Source organism: Acipenser ruthenus, chromosome 4, assembly GCF_902713425.1.
Source record: "Acipenser ruthenus chromosome 4, fAciRut3.2 maternal haplotype, whole genome shotgun sequence".
NCBI classification, from domain to species: Eukaryota; Metazoa; Chordata; class Actinopteri; order Acipenseriformes; family Acipenseridae; genus Acipenser; species Acipenser ruthenus.
The window spans coordinates 58171869-58189697 of record NC_081192.1 but is presented as its reverse complement, the minus strand read 5'-3'; the positions used below and the strand labels follow the sequence as shown (position 1 = coordinate 58189697).

General features: G+C 41.5%; 1 protein-coding gene across 3 annotated transcripts in view; it reads right to left on the bottom strand.

The window, feature by feature from the left end:
* The window catches only part of efr3a (EFR3 homolog A (S. cerevisiae)), a 268889-nt gene that overhangs the window by 20481 nt on the left and 230579 nt on the right, over positions 1-17829 (bottom strand). For all 3 annotated transcript variants that reach the window (XM_033998812.3, XM_033998811.3, XM_033998813.3), the window contains exons 18-20: positions 13793-13860; positions 13088-13215; positions 683-771 (exon numbers count right to left, since the gene is read on the bottom strand). In XM_033998812.3, coding sequence (XP_033854703.1) covers positions 683-771; positions 13088-13215; positions 13793-13860 — 285 coding nt within the window. The remainder of the gene's footprint in view (positions 1-682; positions 772-13087; positions 13216-13792; positions 13861-17829) is intronic.

Sequence of the window (17829 nt, the reverse complement as noted above, 5' to 3'; positions counted from 1 at the left end):
AGATTAACCCAATAGATGTTTAATGAAATGTTAATGTCCATTTTGTAATTCTGTGATGATTCAAGTAAATCCCATAAATCATACTTATGACGGGTTTTGAGATGATCAGTGGTGGTTGGCCAAGCTCATTCTCACACATATTTTATTTCTATCAATATTTGTAGTCCCAGCTAGAAGCAAAAATAACACATTTGATGTGTAATTGATTGCATTAGAATGTATGTATAAACTACACTTGTCTTAATTCATAATACTTTAATAGATAGTAAACATGAAAAATATATAAAACTATATAAAAAATGTAAATAAACATAAACAGTAATAAATAATTGTAGATCTTCACATGAAGTAAAGTGTTGCGCTCACATCAAGGGGTTGCAGGTATCATTACGTTTAGCAATTTGAGAGCAAAAGAAACTTAGCAACGATTACTAATTAAGCAGGCCATCCTGATTAACACATTCATAAACTAATGCAGCTTCACCTTTTGAAGATGACCGCACTTTCAGGGGAGCCGCAATGAAGGGAGCTTATTCATATGCACAGAGTCTTAGTAAATATGGTTGCGGTCAGAAGCAAACATTGCTCCAGAAAACAGATGCAAACTGCCTTTTTACAGTACTGCAAATTAATGTTAGTAATTCAAGCTCAATATTAAAATAAAATAAAATCACCACATTACCTTGTCCGGTTGATTGTTACCAGAGAGGATGTCAACCTGGATTGATACAGTGTCCACAATACTTTTCCTTCTGGAATGCTTGTCTTCATCTGTAAAGATTACACATACCAAAAATAATCGCAATGTATTCCAGCTGGAAGATCAACTTTCCCAGTTATTATTTCATACTAGAAGAGAGACATGCGCGCATTACATCAAAGGATTTATTCCTAGTAAAGGTTATTAAGAAATTAATACAGGAAAATCAATTTTGCACAGCATAAAGCCCAAATTTTATTGATATTTGTCTTATGCAAGTATTTTTAAACATTCATTTTCATCTACTTAGTGCCTGATCAATAAATAATTGATTTCACAGTGAACATAACAGTTTAACAGCATGTATCAGGGTGCAGCAGAAGGGGCGCCTTTTTCACTGCTGCACCCTGACACTACTGGTAAACTGTACTGTGAAATTAATTGATCAGTCACTTACAAGATGAAGATTTAAGTTAAAAAATAAGTTAGTATGAAGAACATTTTTTATATGCAGGGCGTAATCGATTTCAAGAAATAATTTCTTAATTGCTGTTACGCAGAATACATATCTATAGCAGGCTCTTTATGGACCTGAAATTAATTATAATTGGTTTCAAGATATTACATAAGACCTCCAATGACACATTGTGGTATCTAGCTATAAAACAACAGACCCACAGCTGGTAGTATCAAAGTATGGTATCAAACTAACTCTGTGTTCACAAGCTAAGTTTAATATAACACACAATTTGCATCAGTATAGTATTTCAACAACCACAGCTTTGAATGGCCCATTATTTATTTTAGTGTAATGCAATAAAAAACACCCCTTTTTCCCTTTTGCCTTGGTCTATTTTTGTTGTCTTTATTTTTACTGATTCTGTGCTTATTGAAAGGAGCGAAAATCGCCTAGAGAATAATTGCGTGATACAAAGTCATACACAAAAATACTTTATTTCCATATCAAACCATTACAAAAATATTGAATTACTTCGAAAGATTAAGTGTTAAAAGTTCTGGATGACAAATATACTGAAAATACTACGTTGAAACGTAGTTGGCAAAACTATTGTCTGAGTGAAAAAAAGATAACCAGCAAAAAAAAAAAAAGGGGGGGGGACCTGTGAGAACATTATAACGAAGGATACGATTTGGTTATGGTAAAAATCACAGCACAGTCACAGCTAAAAGTAGACGATGTCACAGAATGATCACGGCTACAACTAATCGCCTTCAAAATCACACACCAAGTTACGTGGCCTCCACCGGTGTTAAATTGCAGTGATTCACATGATTTCAGGATAAATTCAGCAGTTCCTGTAGGTTTCCTCTGCTGGGTAGTGCATTTCAAAGCAAAGACTCATCCATGAGCAACAAGGAGCTTTCAAAAGAACTCCGGGACAAAGTTGTAAAAGGGGATAGGTATAAAAAAATATCAAAGGCCTTGAATATCCCTTGGAGCACGGTCAAGACGATTAAGAAGTGGAAGACCGAGCAAGAAGGAGACTGATCAGAGAGGCTACCAAAAGGTCAATGGCAACTTTGCAAGAGCTACAGGCTTTTAGGGCCAAGACTGCTCAAAGTGTGCATGTGACAACAATATCCCAAGCACTCCACAAATCTGGCCTGTATTTTACTCAAGAAAGACCACCTTGAATCCTGTTTTAAGTATGCAAAAAAACACTCAGGAGATTCTGTAGCCATGTGGCAAAAAGTTTTGTGGTCTGACGAAACTAAAATGGAACTTTTTGGCCTAAATGCAAAGCGTTATGTTTGGCACAAACCCAATACAGCGCATCACCCAAAGAACACCATCCCTACTGTGAAGCATGGTGGTGGCAGCATCATGTTATGGGGCTGTTTCTCATTGGCAGGGACTGGGGCACTTGTCAGAATAGAAGGGAAAATGAATGGAGCAAAGTACAGAAAAGTCCTTGAGGAAAACCTGCTGCCCTCTGCAAGAAAGCTGAAACTGGGACGAAAGTTCACCTTTCTGCATGACAACGACCCAAAGCACAAAGCCAAAGCTACACTGGAGTGGCTAAAAAACAAAAAGGTAAATGTCCTTGAGTGGCTCAGTCAGAGCCCTGACCTAAATCCAATCGAAAATTTGTAGCATGACTTGAAGATTGCTGTCCATCAGTGCTCCCCAAGGAACTTGACAGAGCTTGAACAGTTTTTAAAGAAGAATGGTCAAATATTGCCAAATCTAGGTGTGCAAAGTTTGTAGAGACCTATCCCAACAGATTCACAGCTGTAATTGCTGCCAAAGGTGCTTCCAACAAGTATTAACTCAGGGGGGTGGAGACTTATCCAATTATGATCTTTCAGTTTTGTATTTTTAATATATAATCTTTTTCTCAATAAAAACTTTTTTCCCCTTAACAGTGTGCAGTATGGTGTACGGAAGCGTCCTAGTGCCAATGAAAAAAAAAAAAAAGAAAAAAAAAATCTCCTAGCTAGGAGAAAAAAGTCCTACGTAGGAGGGATGGGGTAAAAGCCGGAACGAGCCAGAACGGTACTTTAATGAAATCAACTGCTTTAAAAAACAGCATAGAAAGTTACACACACGTGAGGAGAATATTTTAACAATCAGAACCGATTAGTAACGTGCTGCCATTAACCCGTTCCGGGCCAGAACCCTCTTTTTATCACCAAAAAACCTCCCGGAACACTGGGTTCCGAAGCTTCAAAGATGACGAAAATTATACACACAATACAACTAAGTGAGGACCTCATAACACTATTGAGAAAACCCACTGAACCGACCTTCAACTGCCCGTTCCGTGCAATAAACAGCTGTATAGACAAAACCGCCCGGAACACGAGGTTCCAAAGCTGCACAGAGTATGAAAATGATACACACAATACAACTAAGTGAGGACCTCATAACACTATTGAGAAAACCCACAGAACCGACCTTTAACTGCCTGTTCCGGGTAATAAAACAGTGTATTTATTTTGTTTGTATATGATCTTCTCTCTCTCTCTCTCTCTCTCTCTCTTGAATTGTTTAGAATTGCTGGTAGCCCCTAACTGTAACATATATGTGATTAAAAAATAAAAATAACACGTATATATAGCTGCAACAGTAAAACAACATTTATTTTTTGCACAATCTTTTTGTTCTTCTTACTTACAGTGATAAAAAAAGTATTTAAATGTATTTAACATATTCATATATGTACATAGGCTATATTTGATACAAAATGGATACAATGCAATTCAGTGCAAAGGCAAGCAAACACACTATCTTACAATTAGGTAGTTTACAACATGTAAGGAAAAACGAGCAAACAAAGCAAAACAGTTTAGATTTTAATATTATGCAGGGTGACTTCAAATACAGAAACCTTGATGCATTCAAGTTAAAGTTAAGTTAAGTTAAAGATTTGAGGTTGTTAGCACCAGGTTCTTTCATCTGGGTCAGAGGATAAGGTCTTGACCAAGTACAACACAAACACACAATAAAAATGCCAGGGATGTAAAATAGTCAAATTTATTTAAAACACAATTTCGTTTCAATTCTCATATTGCACAAACTAGTACTATCTGTTAGTTGCAGCGTTTCAGCCAAATACTTCAATTCGATACAAAGCCCAATTCGATACATTGTTTCAAGGGTTCAGTCGTGCTTTCTCAGGCATTACACTGTTACATAGTTTAATATTGCAGCAACTCATTTAGAGCAAGAATACATTGTTTCATTTCTCTCTCGTATTCAGACAGTAGGTTCCCAAATTAAGCACAAACATGTTAGTTTGTTTATTCTGTTTATTTTATTTTATTTATTTATTTATGCATATGACACACAATGTAAAAACAAATTAATTTTTTTGAAGAAGAAAATGGAGAATGCATCAAGGTTTCTGTATTTGAAGTCACCCTGCATAATATTAAAATCTAAACTGTTTTGCTTTGTTTGCTCGTTTTTCCTTACATGTTGTAAACTACCTAATTGTAAGATAGTGTGTTTGCTTGCCTTTGCACTGAATTGCATTGTATCAATTTTGTATCAAATATAGCCTATGTACATATATGAATATGTTAAATACATTTAAATACTTTATCATTGTAAGTAAGAAGAACAAAAAAGAGAGAGAGAGAGAGAGAGAGAGAGAGAGAGAGAGAGAGAGAGAGAGAGAGAGAGATCATATACAAACAAAATAAATACACTGTTTTATTGCCCGGAATGGGCAGTTAAAGGTCGGTTCGGTGGGTTTTCTCAATAGTGTTATGAGGTCCTCACTTAGTTGTATTGTGTGTATCATTTTCATACTCTGTGCAGCTTTGGAACCTCGTGTTCCGGGTGGTTTTGTCTATACAGCTGTTTATTGCACGGAACGGGCAGTTAAAGGTCGGTTCGGTGGGTTTTCTCAATAGTGTTATGATGTCCACACTCAGTTGTATTGTGTATATAATTTTCGTCGTCTTTGAAGCTTCGGAACCCAGTGTTCCGGGAGGTTTTTGGTGATAAAAAGAGGGTTCTGGCCCGGAACGGGTTAATGGCAGCACGTTACTAATCGTTTCTGATTATTAAAATATTCTCCTCACGTGTGTGTAACTTTCTATGCTGTTTTTTAAAGCAATTGAATTCATTAAAGTACCGTTCCGGGCCGTTCCGGCTTTTACCCCATCCCTCCTACGTAGGACTTTTTTTCTCCTAGCTAGGAGATTTTTTTTTCATTTTTTTTTTTTTCATTGGCACTAGGACGCTTCCGTAATGGGTGTGTAGATAAGTGGAAAAAATCCTCATTTAAATGCATGAAACTCTGAGGCACTGACAACAAAATGTGGAAAAAATTTAAGGGGGTATAGACTTTCTATAGGCACTGTATATTTTTGCATATTTTTGACACTGAATGTTATCAGATCTTCAACCAAAACCTAATATTAGAGAAAAGGGACCATGAGTGAACAAATAACACAAAAATTTGAAACACTTAAAAGTGCATTTGAAAGTAATCATCCCCTTAGACTCAGTAACTGGTTACGCCACCTTTAGCAGCAATAAGTGCAACCAAATGCTTCTTGTAGTTATCGATTAGTCTCTTACAGCGCCGTGGAGGAATTCTGGCCCACTCCTCCATGCAGAACTGCTTCAATTCAGTGACATTTGTGGGTTTTCGAGCATGAACTGCTGGTTTCAGGTCCTGCCACAACATCTCAATGGGGTTTAGGTCTGGACTATGACTAGGCCATTCCAAAACTTTAAATTTCTTGTTCTTCAACCATTCTGATGTAGACTTGCTTGTGTGTTTCGGATCATTGTCTTGCTGCATGACCCAGCTGCGCTTCAGCTTCAGCTCACGGATGGATGGCCTGACATTCTCCTGTAGAATTCTCTGACACAGAGAAGAATTCATGGTTCCTTCAATGATGGCAAGGTGTCCAGGTCCTGATGCAGCAAAGCATCCCCAAACCATGACACTACCACCACCATGCTTGACCGTTGGTATGAGGTTCTTACTGTGGAATGCAGTGTTTGGTTTTCGTGTCTGTCCTCTCGCCCTCGTCCTCTGCCCTCTCTCCGCTGCTGCTCCTCCAACCCCTCTAACCTCATCCCTCTGCCTCTCCCCCCCATCTGCACACTCTCTGGAGCACTCTGGAACTGTCACTCTTCTGCTAACAAAGCTGATTTCATTTCTGCCTTTGCCTCCCACATCTCTCTCGATTTCCTTGCTCTCACTGAAACCTGGCTGTCCCCTGATAACACTGTAACTCCTGCCGCCCTGTCCTCTCTCTATGTCCTGTCCCATACCCCGCATCTCACTGGACGGGGAGGTGGGACTGATCTTCTCCTCTCTCGCTCCTTACTCTTTTCTGTCCCCTCCAACCTCTCATCACTCTCTGTTAATACCTTTGAATTTCATGCCGTCCAACTAACCTCTCCCTGTCAACTCCTGCTAATTGTACTGTACCGTCCCCCTGGACCTCTCGCTCACTTTCTCGATGAACTCGACTGTCTACTCTCCTCCCTCCCCTCTCTGTCTACCCCAACTGTCCTATTAGGTGATTTCAATATCCATCTCTCCAACCTCAGCCACTCTGCCGGATTCCTTCCTCTCCTTCACTCCTTCAACTTCTGTCTCTCTCCATCCCCTCCTACCCACAAAGCTGGCTGTCAACTGGACCTCACCTTCTCCAGGGCCTGCTGCCCCTCCACCCTCTCTGTCACCCCCCCTGGACCGCTCTGATCACTATTTCATCTCTTTTTCTCTGTCTCTCCCCTCTCTCCCTGCTCCTCCTACCCCCACTGTCACCTCTCGCCGTAACCTACGCTCTCTCTCTCCCTTTGTCCTTGCCTCCACTGCTCTCTCTCACCTCCCTCCTATAGACTCCTTCTCACAACTCTGTAGACTCTGCTACCTCCACCCTCTTCTTCTCCCTCTTCTCCTCCCTCGACTCCCTCTGTCCCCTCACCTCCCGACCTGCTCGCCCCTCCACCGCCAGCTCTCTGCTTTCCTGTCCAACCACTCTCTGCTCGACCTTCTCCAATCTGGCTTCCGCTCTGCTCACTCCATTGAAACTGCCCTCCTGTTTGTCACCAACTCACTAAACTCTGCCTGAGCTGCCTCTCTCTCCTCTGTCCTAATTCTCCTCGACCTCTCTGCTGCCTTTGACACTGTCGATCACTCTATTCTACTATCCTCTCTCGCTGACCTGGAAATCTCTGACATTGCTCTGGCCTGGTTCTCCTCCTACCTCTCCAACCAGGTAACCTGGTGTGGAGCAACCTCCACACCTCGCCCTCTCTCAACAGGAGTCCCCCAAGGGTCAGTCTTGGGTCCTCTCCTGTTCTCTCTCTACACCCGCTCCCTGGGCCCCCTCATCGCATCCTATGGTTTCTCATACCATTTCTATGCTGATGATGCTTAGATTTTCCTCTCCTTCCCCACCTCTGACTCCACCATCCCCTCCCGTATCTTTACCTGTCTGTCTGCTATCTCCTCCTGGATGCAGTCGCATCACCTCAAACTCAACCTCTCTAAATCTGACCTCCTTTTCTTTCCCTCCTCCTCCTCCCCCTCCTCTGATCTCTCTATCTCCGTTCCTCTGGAATCTACCACACTCTCTCCCTCCTCCTCAGCTAAGAACCTCGGAGTCACCCTGGACCCTTGTCTCTCTTATTCCCAGCACATCTCCACTCTGGCATGCACTTGCCGATTCTTCCTGAGCAACATACGAAGAATCCGACCCTTCCTCACAAACTACGCACCCAGCTCCTGGTCCAGGCCCTGGTACTCTCCTGCCTAGACTACTGCAACTCCCTCCTGGCTGGCCTCCCTGCGTCCACCACCCGTCCGCTCCAGCTCATCCAGAACTCTGCAACTCGCTTGGTGTTCTCTCTGCCTCGCTTCTCCCACGCAACTCCACTGCTCCGCTCACTCCACTGGCTCCTGATCACCGCTCGCATCCAGTTCAAGACTCTTGTACTAGCTTACAGATGCCTTGACCAGACTGCATCCAGCTACCTCCAGACCCTTATCTCTCCCTACACCCCCACTCAACCTCTCGGCTCCTCCTGCACTTTGAAATGTATTTGCTTACGATTGTAAGTCGCTCTGGATAAGGGCGTCTGCGAATAAATAATTAATAATAATAATAGAAGACTGGCTCTACCTCCTCTACGCTCCCCTGCCTCCAGAGCCCGCTCCTTCTCCACCCTCGCCACACAGTGGTGGAATGACCTTCCTACAGATGTCAGGACTGCCCAGTCCCTGACCACCTTCCGACGCCTCCTCAAGACTCACCTCTTCAGACAGCACCTGCAGAACTCCTCTTTTTTTCCCCTGGCCACTTATCACTCTTCCCTAAATGTGCTTTACTTGCGCTTATCTGCCCCCTATTTGACTGCATTAACTCCTGTACTTTAGAGTAATGTAATCTGTCAAGTGTTATTTAATCTGTAGTATTTTGTACTTAATTATATCGTGATGTAACTATCACTGACACTGTTATCTGCTCCGTTACTGAATCGTATTTCGTCATACTTGTACTTGCCAGAACCCAAGTCATTATATTTATCTTACTCTTAATTGTATTATTACTTGTACTGTGATTCTTGAAATGTATTTTTGTCTATGACTGTAAGTCGCCCTGGATAAGGGTGTCTGCTAAGAAATAAATAATAATAATAATAATTTATATTGGGCAGGCCTGGTTGTTAACCAAAGTACTCAAACAGCTGACCCTAATTATCCCTTTAATTGGGTTGAGTTAACTAGGGGGGCAATAACTTTTTCACACCTGAATATTGCATGTTTGATTACCTTGCACACCAAACAAATGAAAGAAGCACCAAACTTTGGTGTCATTTTTTCTCTCAGACTCCCTCTATATACTACTACAACCCACAAAAAAATCTGACCAAATACAAACATGTGCAAAAATGCTGAAAATCAGACGGGGCAAATACTTTTTCACGGCACTGTATATTATATATATATATATATATATATATATATATATATATATATACATATATATATATATATATATATATATATATATATATATATATATATATATATATATATATATATACTGAGTGTACAAAACATTAGGAACACCTTCCTAATATTGAGTTGCACCCCCTTTTGCCCTCAGAACAGCCTCAATTCGTCAGTGCATGGACTCTAAAAGGTGTCAAAAGCGTTCCACTGGGATGCTCGCCCATGTTGACTCCAATGCTTCCCACAGTTGTGTCAAGTTGGCTGGTAGTGGATCTCTACTCCGAATAGCTCGTTCCATCTCATCCCACAGACGCTCAATTGGATTGAGATCTGGTGACTGGGCAGGCCACTGCAGTAAGCTGAATTCAATGTCATGTTCGTGGAACCATTCCTGGACAATCCTAGCCTTGTGGCATGGGGCATTATCCTGCTGAAAAAATCCATTAGCAGATGGATACACTGCTGCCATGAAGGGATGCACGATTGGCAATGATGTTCAGATATCCTGTGGCATTGAAACATTGCTCCACTTTTATCAAGGGGCCCAATGTGTGCCATGAAAACACACCCCACACCATCACACCACCACCACCAGCCTGCAATGTTGACACGCGGCATGATGGATGCATGTACTCATGTGGTTTTCTCCATACCCTAGTCCTCCCTTCAGTGTGAAACAGCAGGAACCGGGACTCATCAGACCAGGCAATGTTTTTCAAATCCTCCAGTGTCCAGTGTTTTCGTTCCTTAGCCCACTGCAACTGCAGTTTCTTGTGTTTTGCTGAAAGAAGTGGAACTCTGTTAGGTCGTCAGCTGCCATACCCCATTCGTGTCAAGGTACGATACGTTGTACATTCTTTTATGGGTCTTTCGGCACCAATGTTGTAGTGGACTGTCAGTTGACTAACTGTAGCTCGTCTGTTGCTCTGCACAATTCGTGTCAGCATCCTTTGGCGTCTATCATCAATGAGCCGTTTTCGACCACTGGCCTGCCGTTGGCTGGATGTCCTTTGGGTGGTGGACCATCCTTGATACACACGGGAAACTGTTGAGCGTGCAAAACTCAGCAGCGTTGCAGTTCTTGACACACTCAAACTGGCGCGCCTGGCACCTACTACCATACCCCGTTCAAAGGCACTTAAATCTTTTGTCTTGCCCATTTACCCTCTGAATGGCACACATACAGTACACAATCCATGTCTCAATTGTATCAAGGCTTAAAAATCCTTCTTTAACCTGTATATATATATATATATATATATATATATATATATATATATATATATATATATATATATATATATATATATATATATTATTTAATTAATGTCTATTTAAACGTATAAAAGATGTACATTAAAAGTTAACTTTTGATGCAAAGTCTGTCATCCCTGAGCACAATGTTACAGGTACTATTCAGAACCGCAGGGCAGCTACTGCAAGAGCTGCAAATCAGGGTTTCTTCTCCAAAACTGTAAACCATCCTCCCTTTAGGTTTTGCATTGTCAAGGGTATGCAGAGAAACATTTCTGTACAAAAGGCTTTGGTTAATTTGAAAAGGTTTTTCTCCTTATAGTGGCTCCCTCGGCTTTCATGAAATTGTTTGGGATATTGCTCTGATAGTTTAGAACTTAACCTGGCCACTTCTTTGTAGTTTTGTGTAAGTATTCACCTTTATTTTATGTTTGCTAACAGCTTTAACTTTGCACTGCTGCCAATTCAAAAGACTGCTCACTTCCTATTTTCACAGGTTCCGTAAAAGCTGTGACATACTTGTACCCTTACATATAATGTGACATACTTGTACCCTTACATATAATTTTAGATTGAAAAATGTTAGGTTACAGATGTAACCCTGGTTTCCTGAAAGAGAAGATGACCACCAACCAATACTTTTGGGATATGCCTGCCACAGGTCAGGTATTCAGTAAGCATTCTATATCAGAGCTTCCTGAGGGAACAGACAGTCACTCCACGGAGCTCACTTCCTCTTTTACATCCGTAACCTAACGTTCCCTTTCAATTGAGATGTTCTGCTAACATAACATCTCAATGCCCGAATCAGGCAGAGGGATTTTAGTCTCCGATCCTCCACCGAAGAAAACGGAGGGGGATGGAAAGCCTCTAGTTCCACTGACTGATTTAAGTGGAAAACCGTAACCACCTTAGGGAGGAAAGCAGGGTTCATACGTAATGACACCCTGTTTCCATCGTCCCAAACATGCATACAGGAGCTGTGCACCGACAGAGCCTGTAGCTTCCTAACTCGCTTTGCAGAGGTGATTACTAACAAAAAGGCTGTCTTCACAGAGAGATACTTCAACTCTATGGAATGCATAGGCTCAAATGAGGCCTTTGTGAGAGCCTCCAGTACCACATCTAGACTCCAATCGAGGAGGACATAACCGGCGAGCTCCCTTGAGAAAACGGGTCGCCAGGACACGAGCGCCTGGGGACACAGAGTCCACGGGGACATGGCATGCAGATATGGCTGTTAAGTACACTTTCAATGGAGAAGGGGATTTTCCCACCTCTAGCAGTTCTTGCAAGAATTGTAAAATGAACGCTATAGGGCAAGATATAGAGTCATGACCCCTGGTCAGACACTAACCTTGAAAATACCTCCATTTGTAGGCGTACAATGACCTTGTGGAGGAGGCCCTAGCATTCTGCAGTGTACTGACGACCGGGTTTGAGAGCCCTAAGGCAAACAGATGGTCCCGTTCAGGGGCCAGACTCATAGGTGTCCGGTTCAGAATGCCAGAGAGTGCCTCACGTCTGACTGAGGAGTTCCAGGCATTGCGGGATCTCCCATGGCTAGCCTTGCAATATCTGGCAAAGGGTCGAAAACTAGATTCTCCTGGGCCATCTGTGGGCAACCAGGAGAACTATCACCTCTAAGAAGACCGGGAGCAATGGTATTGGCAGGAATGCATACAAGAGCATCCTGGGCCACTCGTGGGCTAGGGCATCGACCCCTAGTGGACCGCTGCAGCGGTGGAGGGAGAACCATATGGGGGCAGTGAGTTGTCTCCGCCATGGCAAAGAGATGGACCCTGGCCTTCCCATATGCACACTACCACTTGTGGGTGGAGTCACCATTCTGACGGGTGGGGACCCTCCCTCCCCCTCCCTCCCTTCCTCGAGAGGAGATCTGCTGCCCAATCGCCACTCTGGGAAGATGAACATCCCGGAGAGATAACAGGTTCCGTTGTGCCCAGGTACAATTTGAAGGCTATGTGATGCAGCGCCAGCGCATTTACATGCAGGAATGTCCAACGGCCTTTCCAGGACCCGCAGACTCCCCTGCCTGCCCAGATTGCACCCCAACCTAAGTCTGTCGTCAACACCTGACGGCTGTGGATCACTCACATCGTTACACCTTAGTGCATGTGAGAGGTCTGCCTCCATCAGCGCATGGCATCCCAGCATACACGAGAGACAGGTCAGCCGACGGTGTCTGTCGCGTTTGGGATGTAGCCGGAAGGCATTGAGCCACACTTGAAGAGGGCGCATATGGAGTACTCCCATCTGATTGTGAGAAGCTAAAGAGTAAGTGAGCTCAATGGAGTGACTGCATTTTTGTATTCTCAGGTTTTTGTGATCAGCACTAGCGCACCCCTGCCTCGCACCCCCCCCCCCGATTCAAAAGTAAAGAATAGAAGCTAAGGTGACAATAAATATTTTTTGCAAAAAATTAAGAAAAAAGTAAAAAATATATTAACAAACTGCATATCTGTATTAAGGTCAGGAAATAGAACTCAATGTGACAAGCAGTTATTTTCCAGATAAGATAATTCCACTCAACAAAACTGACTACTAACACTTAGTGTGCATATAGTATTTTCCAGTATAAGCCACTGAAATAATGTAACTATATAATTCATAGTTATATATATGTTTATATGCCCGTCAGTTATTAGTTTCTTACCTGTCACTTGGGGTATGTAAGGCACGGAGAGCCTATCCACACTATAGCTGGGACCAGCCAAGGATTCAGCAATCTTGTTAGTCAGGAAAAACACATTCTTCTCGTGCTTTTCCAAAGACTTGGGCAGCCTGTATCAGTTACAGAACAGACTATGTGAAAATGTCCACGAGCAGGTTGCGGTAAAACTGTACTTCACAGTTCCCCATGCTAAAATCACTTTACATATTACCACTGTTAAGGGATGCTTTTACTGTAGATGGTTATTTGACTGTATGATGATGTTTAACTGTCACTTTGTATTATTTATTATTTATTAAAAACATATACAAATAATCCTTTTAAAATATATATTTAAATTTCACATTTCTATCCAACAGTTTCTAGCAGAACTGACAACTAATAGTGTTGATAAGAATTACATCCATATGTTATTATGAAATAAATGTGAATTGCAGGATTTTGCATTAAAAAAAATAGTAGGGTGTCATTGTTATGGGCACCAATGTACATACTGCCTTTTTATTGTCACATACAGTATTTCTAACAAAAAAAACCTAAATTCCCTGTATTTCAGAAATGAAAAGAGACTGCAAACTCAGTTCATGAAGGGCTTAAAAAACTATATTAAGACAACTTTTCACAGGAGATAAAGACAGCAGCTTATGTAAAAACATTTGTGTCCAGACTGAAAAATGTACAACATACGTGTATTTCTCCCTAAGAGCGTTCTCTGGCAACAGATAAGGTGCTTCCAGGTTTCTTGTTTCAATCACCTGTTAAATGATACAAAAACATTAAAATCAGTGTGCATATTCGGATCACTTTCTTGAGTAAACTCAACAATATTGACTTGTACCTTAGGATGAATTAAAAAAAATAATGTTAGTATGTGTGACTCTTCCATAGTTGCAGTGATTTTTGGCATTCCAGTTAGATTACTACTCCTTACAGCAGCGTGGCAGAAATCCGGTCGCCAGGTCGCCATTTGCGACTGAAAAGAAACCGTTGGTGAGTAAATATATATGGCTCAGTATTCTGTATGTTAGGGGCAGTACGCTAAGTGGTTTCAGTGAGTTGTGCTTGTGTTATAGCAGCTGGAATTTGTTCACTTCTGACGTGAACGTGAAATAAAATGTTTAGTATTCTTTGAAAAAGTCAATTTCAAATCTATAGGCATTCACTGCATATTGTTTTTTTAAGACACATTTATCTTGTTTATTTTAAGTGTGTGTTTATTATTTGTTTATCTGTTTAGTTTTGAAAGAGGGGGATTTGTTTTGCCATTATCTTTACTTGTACTCCAGATAAATATTACAAGCACAGAACAGCCGTCCAGATAGTATTTGCATTTTAGAGTAATGCAAAAGACTAAAGAGAGAGTAGAGGGGCGAGAGGTAGGTTTAAAACAATCAAAAATAATTGGTTAAATCGTAATTTGTCCTCGCTAGTTTTATACAGTCAATCAATAATAATTAATAGTCTGATTTATTATTATTATTTTTTAATTGATTAAAAAGTGAAGGTTCCATTGGGAGTAGGGATTATAACCAAATAACTGTAATGTTATTATGTAAAAGTATTATTTCTCTCTCTTTCCTTTTTAAAGGTATTTCCAGTGTAGCACGACGCGAGTATAATAAACACTAGATATTGTATTTTTGGTTTGTAAGTATTATTATTATTATTATTATTATTATTATTATAATAATAATAATAATAATAATAATAATAATAATAATAATAATAATAATAATAATAATAATAATAATAATAATAATAATAATGAGCCAGACCATGTGACCGTATTTCCCCTGTGGCATAGCACCCACTGGCCTCTACTAGACTTTTAACTTTTGAAGACTGTACTATATTCTATAATAGATTAATAGTACAATATATGCTGAAATGTGTTTTATAGTCACCATGGCCCTATCTGCACTCTCTAAGCAGTTACAAACCAATTTTGCATTTGAACTTAAGGAGAAGTCAAAGGTCAGAGGCAAGGTCATTTTTGGACAGAGCGCATATGGTTTCATATATGTGTTCCATAGTAACCATGACCCTATCTGCACTATCTAAGAATTATAAGCCAGTTTTGCATTTGACCTTAAGGAGAAGTAAAAGGTCACGGTCAAGGACCTTTATGGATAAATATATGGGTTACTATCTGTGTTCCATTGTAAACATGACCCTATCTACACTCTGTAAGGACTTATAAGCTACTTTTAAATTTGACCTTAAGCAGAGGTCAAAGGCCACGAGATTATTTATCTATCTATATATATATATATATGTGTGTGTGTGTGTGTGTTTTCCATAGTAACCATGACTATCTGCACTCTGTAAGTTATGCTAGTTTTAGATTTGACCTTAAGCAGTCAAAGGTCACAATCAAGGCAATTTTTGAATAGAGCATATATGGGTTACTATATGCGTTCAGTAGTAACCATGACCCTATCTGCACTCTCTAAGGAGTTAAAAGCTAATTTTACATTTGACCTTAATGAGAGGTCAAAGGTCAAGATCAAGGTCATTTTTTAATAGAGCATACATTAATTCCCATAGGCTTCCACTACTCTGTGGAGATTCATGAGTGTACAACATTCTACCTTAGATAAAAACTGCAATATATGCAAATATGTGCAAACTGACCATAGCTGAAATTTGATTGGCTCACGGTGGCCATGTTTTTTCATGTAGTGGCTTACCTTGAACTAACCTGATAGACAACCTTGCCAAGGCTATGTATGCAAAGTTTCAATCGGCATAACAGTTTGAGAGAATAATAATAATAATAATAATAATAATAATAATAATAATAATAATAATAATAATAATAATAATACTAATAATGATGATTTCCATTACAGGAGAGTAGATGTTAAAACTTCATGCTGATTTGAAATCGGCTCTCGCCAAGATAAGCACCAACTAAGACGTAGCTTTACGGTAAACTAATGTGATTCATCTGTGTCTCCATCCATTTGCGCTTCCTTCCATATGATGATGTAGATCTCCTTCTGTCTGGTGTTAATGGCTGAAGTGTAATGCTGGCTCCAGGGATCAGCTTATTGCCTCCCTAGCGCATCAGCACACACAACGGCTGCGATGCTGGCTCCGGGGATCAACCACAGTGCGGTCTCCCCAGCGCATCAGCATGACAACCGTCTGGATTGATTTAAGTAGGGTACATCTCTGGGGTCTTCAAGTGGGCACATTCCATCCTTGGTGTTTCGTCGACTAGCCCACGACACCTCAAGAGGGCTCGACGGTGATTCTGGCGTCCCAGCATCACCCCTCTCCGTCCCCCACTCAACTCAGCCCAGCTTACTTACCCGTACATCAGCGTTTCTTTCTTTCTATTGTGCTTGAGATCCCCAGCCAGAATCTTTCTGTCTCAACCACAGCCAGTTTCTGCTCCTCTCTGCTGCTTCAGATAAGTTCTTCACTGTGTGACGTAACTCTTGGCCACTGAATCCGACGTCTCTGAGAAACCGGGTTGTAGAGTGTGCCACAAATCCTCGAAAACCCTCCTCCACTGGGTAAACCCGGACTCTCCATCCTCGCTGTTCCGCTTCAGTGGCTAGTTGAGCATACCGCAGTTTCTTCCTCTCATACGCCACATCTACAGCATCCTCCCATGGCACTGTTAACTCTACCAGGTGAACAAGGCGTGCTGATCCAGACCACAAGACAATATCTGGTCGAAGGTTAGTGGTGGCAATCTCAGGTGGAAAAATAAGCCATTGACCAACATCTGCCAGCATTTTCCAGTCTCTAGCAGCTTCCAGTTGTCCTGGGCGAGGATTGGTTTTAACACCTTTTCTTGGTGGTTGCTCTCCTGGGCGGAGGAATGTTGTCTTTTGTGTGTAATGTTTTGAAGGAACAGGTGGCAACTTATTGGTCATGTTACGCTTGTCTTCCAATGCTAAGGCCAAACATCGCAGCACCTGGTCATGGTGCCAAGTAAACCGTCCTTGGCTAAGAGCCACCTTACATCCTGTCAAAATGTGCCTTAATGTTGCAGGTGATGAACACAAAGGACACGAGGGATCCTCTCCTACCCAGAGGTTTAGGTTCTGTGGTGATGGGAGAACATCATATGTTGACCTGATGAGGAAACTGATCCTGCTCTGTTCCATTGACCATAGGTCTTGCCAGCCAATCTTGCGTTGTTCCACACTCTCCCATCTCATCCATTCGCCCTGCTTGGCCTGGGAAATGGCCTTCATGCACCTCATCCTCTCCTCCTGCTTTTGCACCTTGTTGACTCCCAGCTTCTGCCGTTGAGCTGGGGCTGCCTTGTTCTATGTAGGAGGAGCTGAACTGAGACCAAGACCTCCTCTTCCATGCTGAACTTGCCCCATGATATCACCAATTCGAAGGGCAGCCTTTGCATCCTGCACAGCTTTCTTTGCCGCCCACTTTCTTCCAGTTTTCAACACAGGTGCTGCCTCCCTCACGCATTTGTCGCATGACTCTACTAATGTCATTTCCAGTCTGACCTTGGCGCACTTAAACTCCTCGGTTAGAGCGGAGACTGGTAGCTGCAGTATTCCTTTACCATAAAGTCCCACTCTGCTGAGGCAGTGTGGAAGTCCCAACCATTTCCTGATGTATGAACTGATTAAAGCTTCCAGCTTCTCTACTTTTTTACTTATCCTACAATAATATATTCTGTGTGCATTTCTTGTGTTAATGTGCAGACTAAATACCATGATCTATTCTAGAAAAAGACAAGT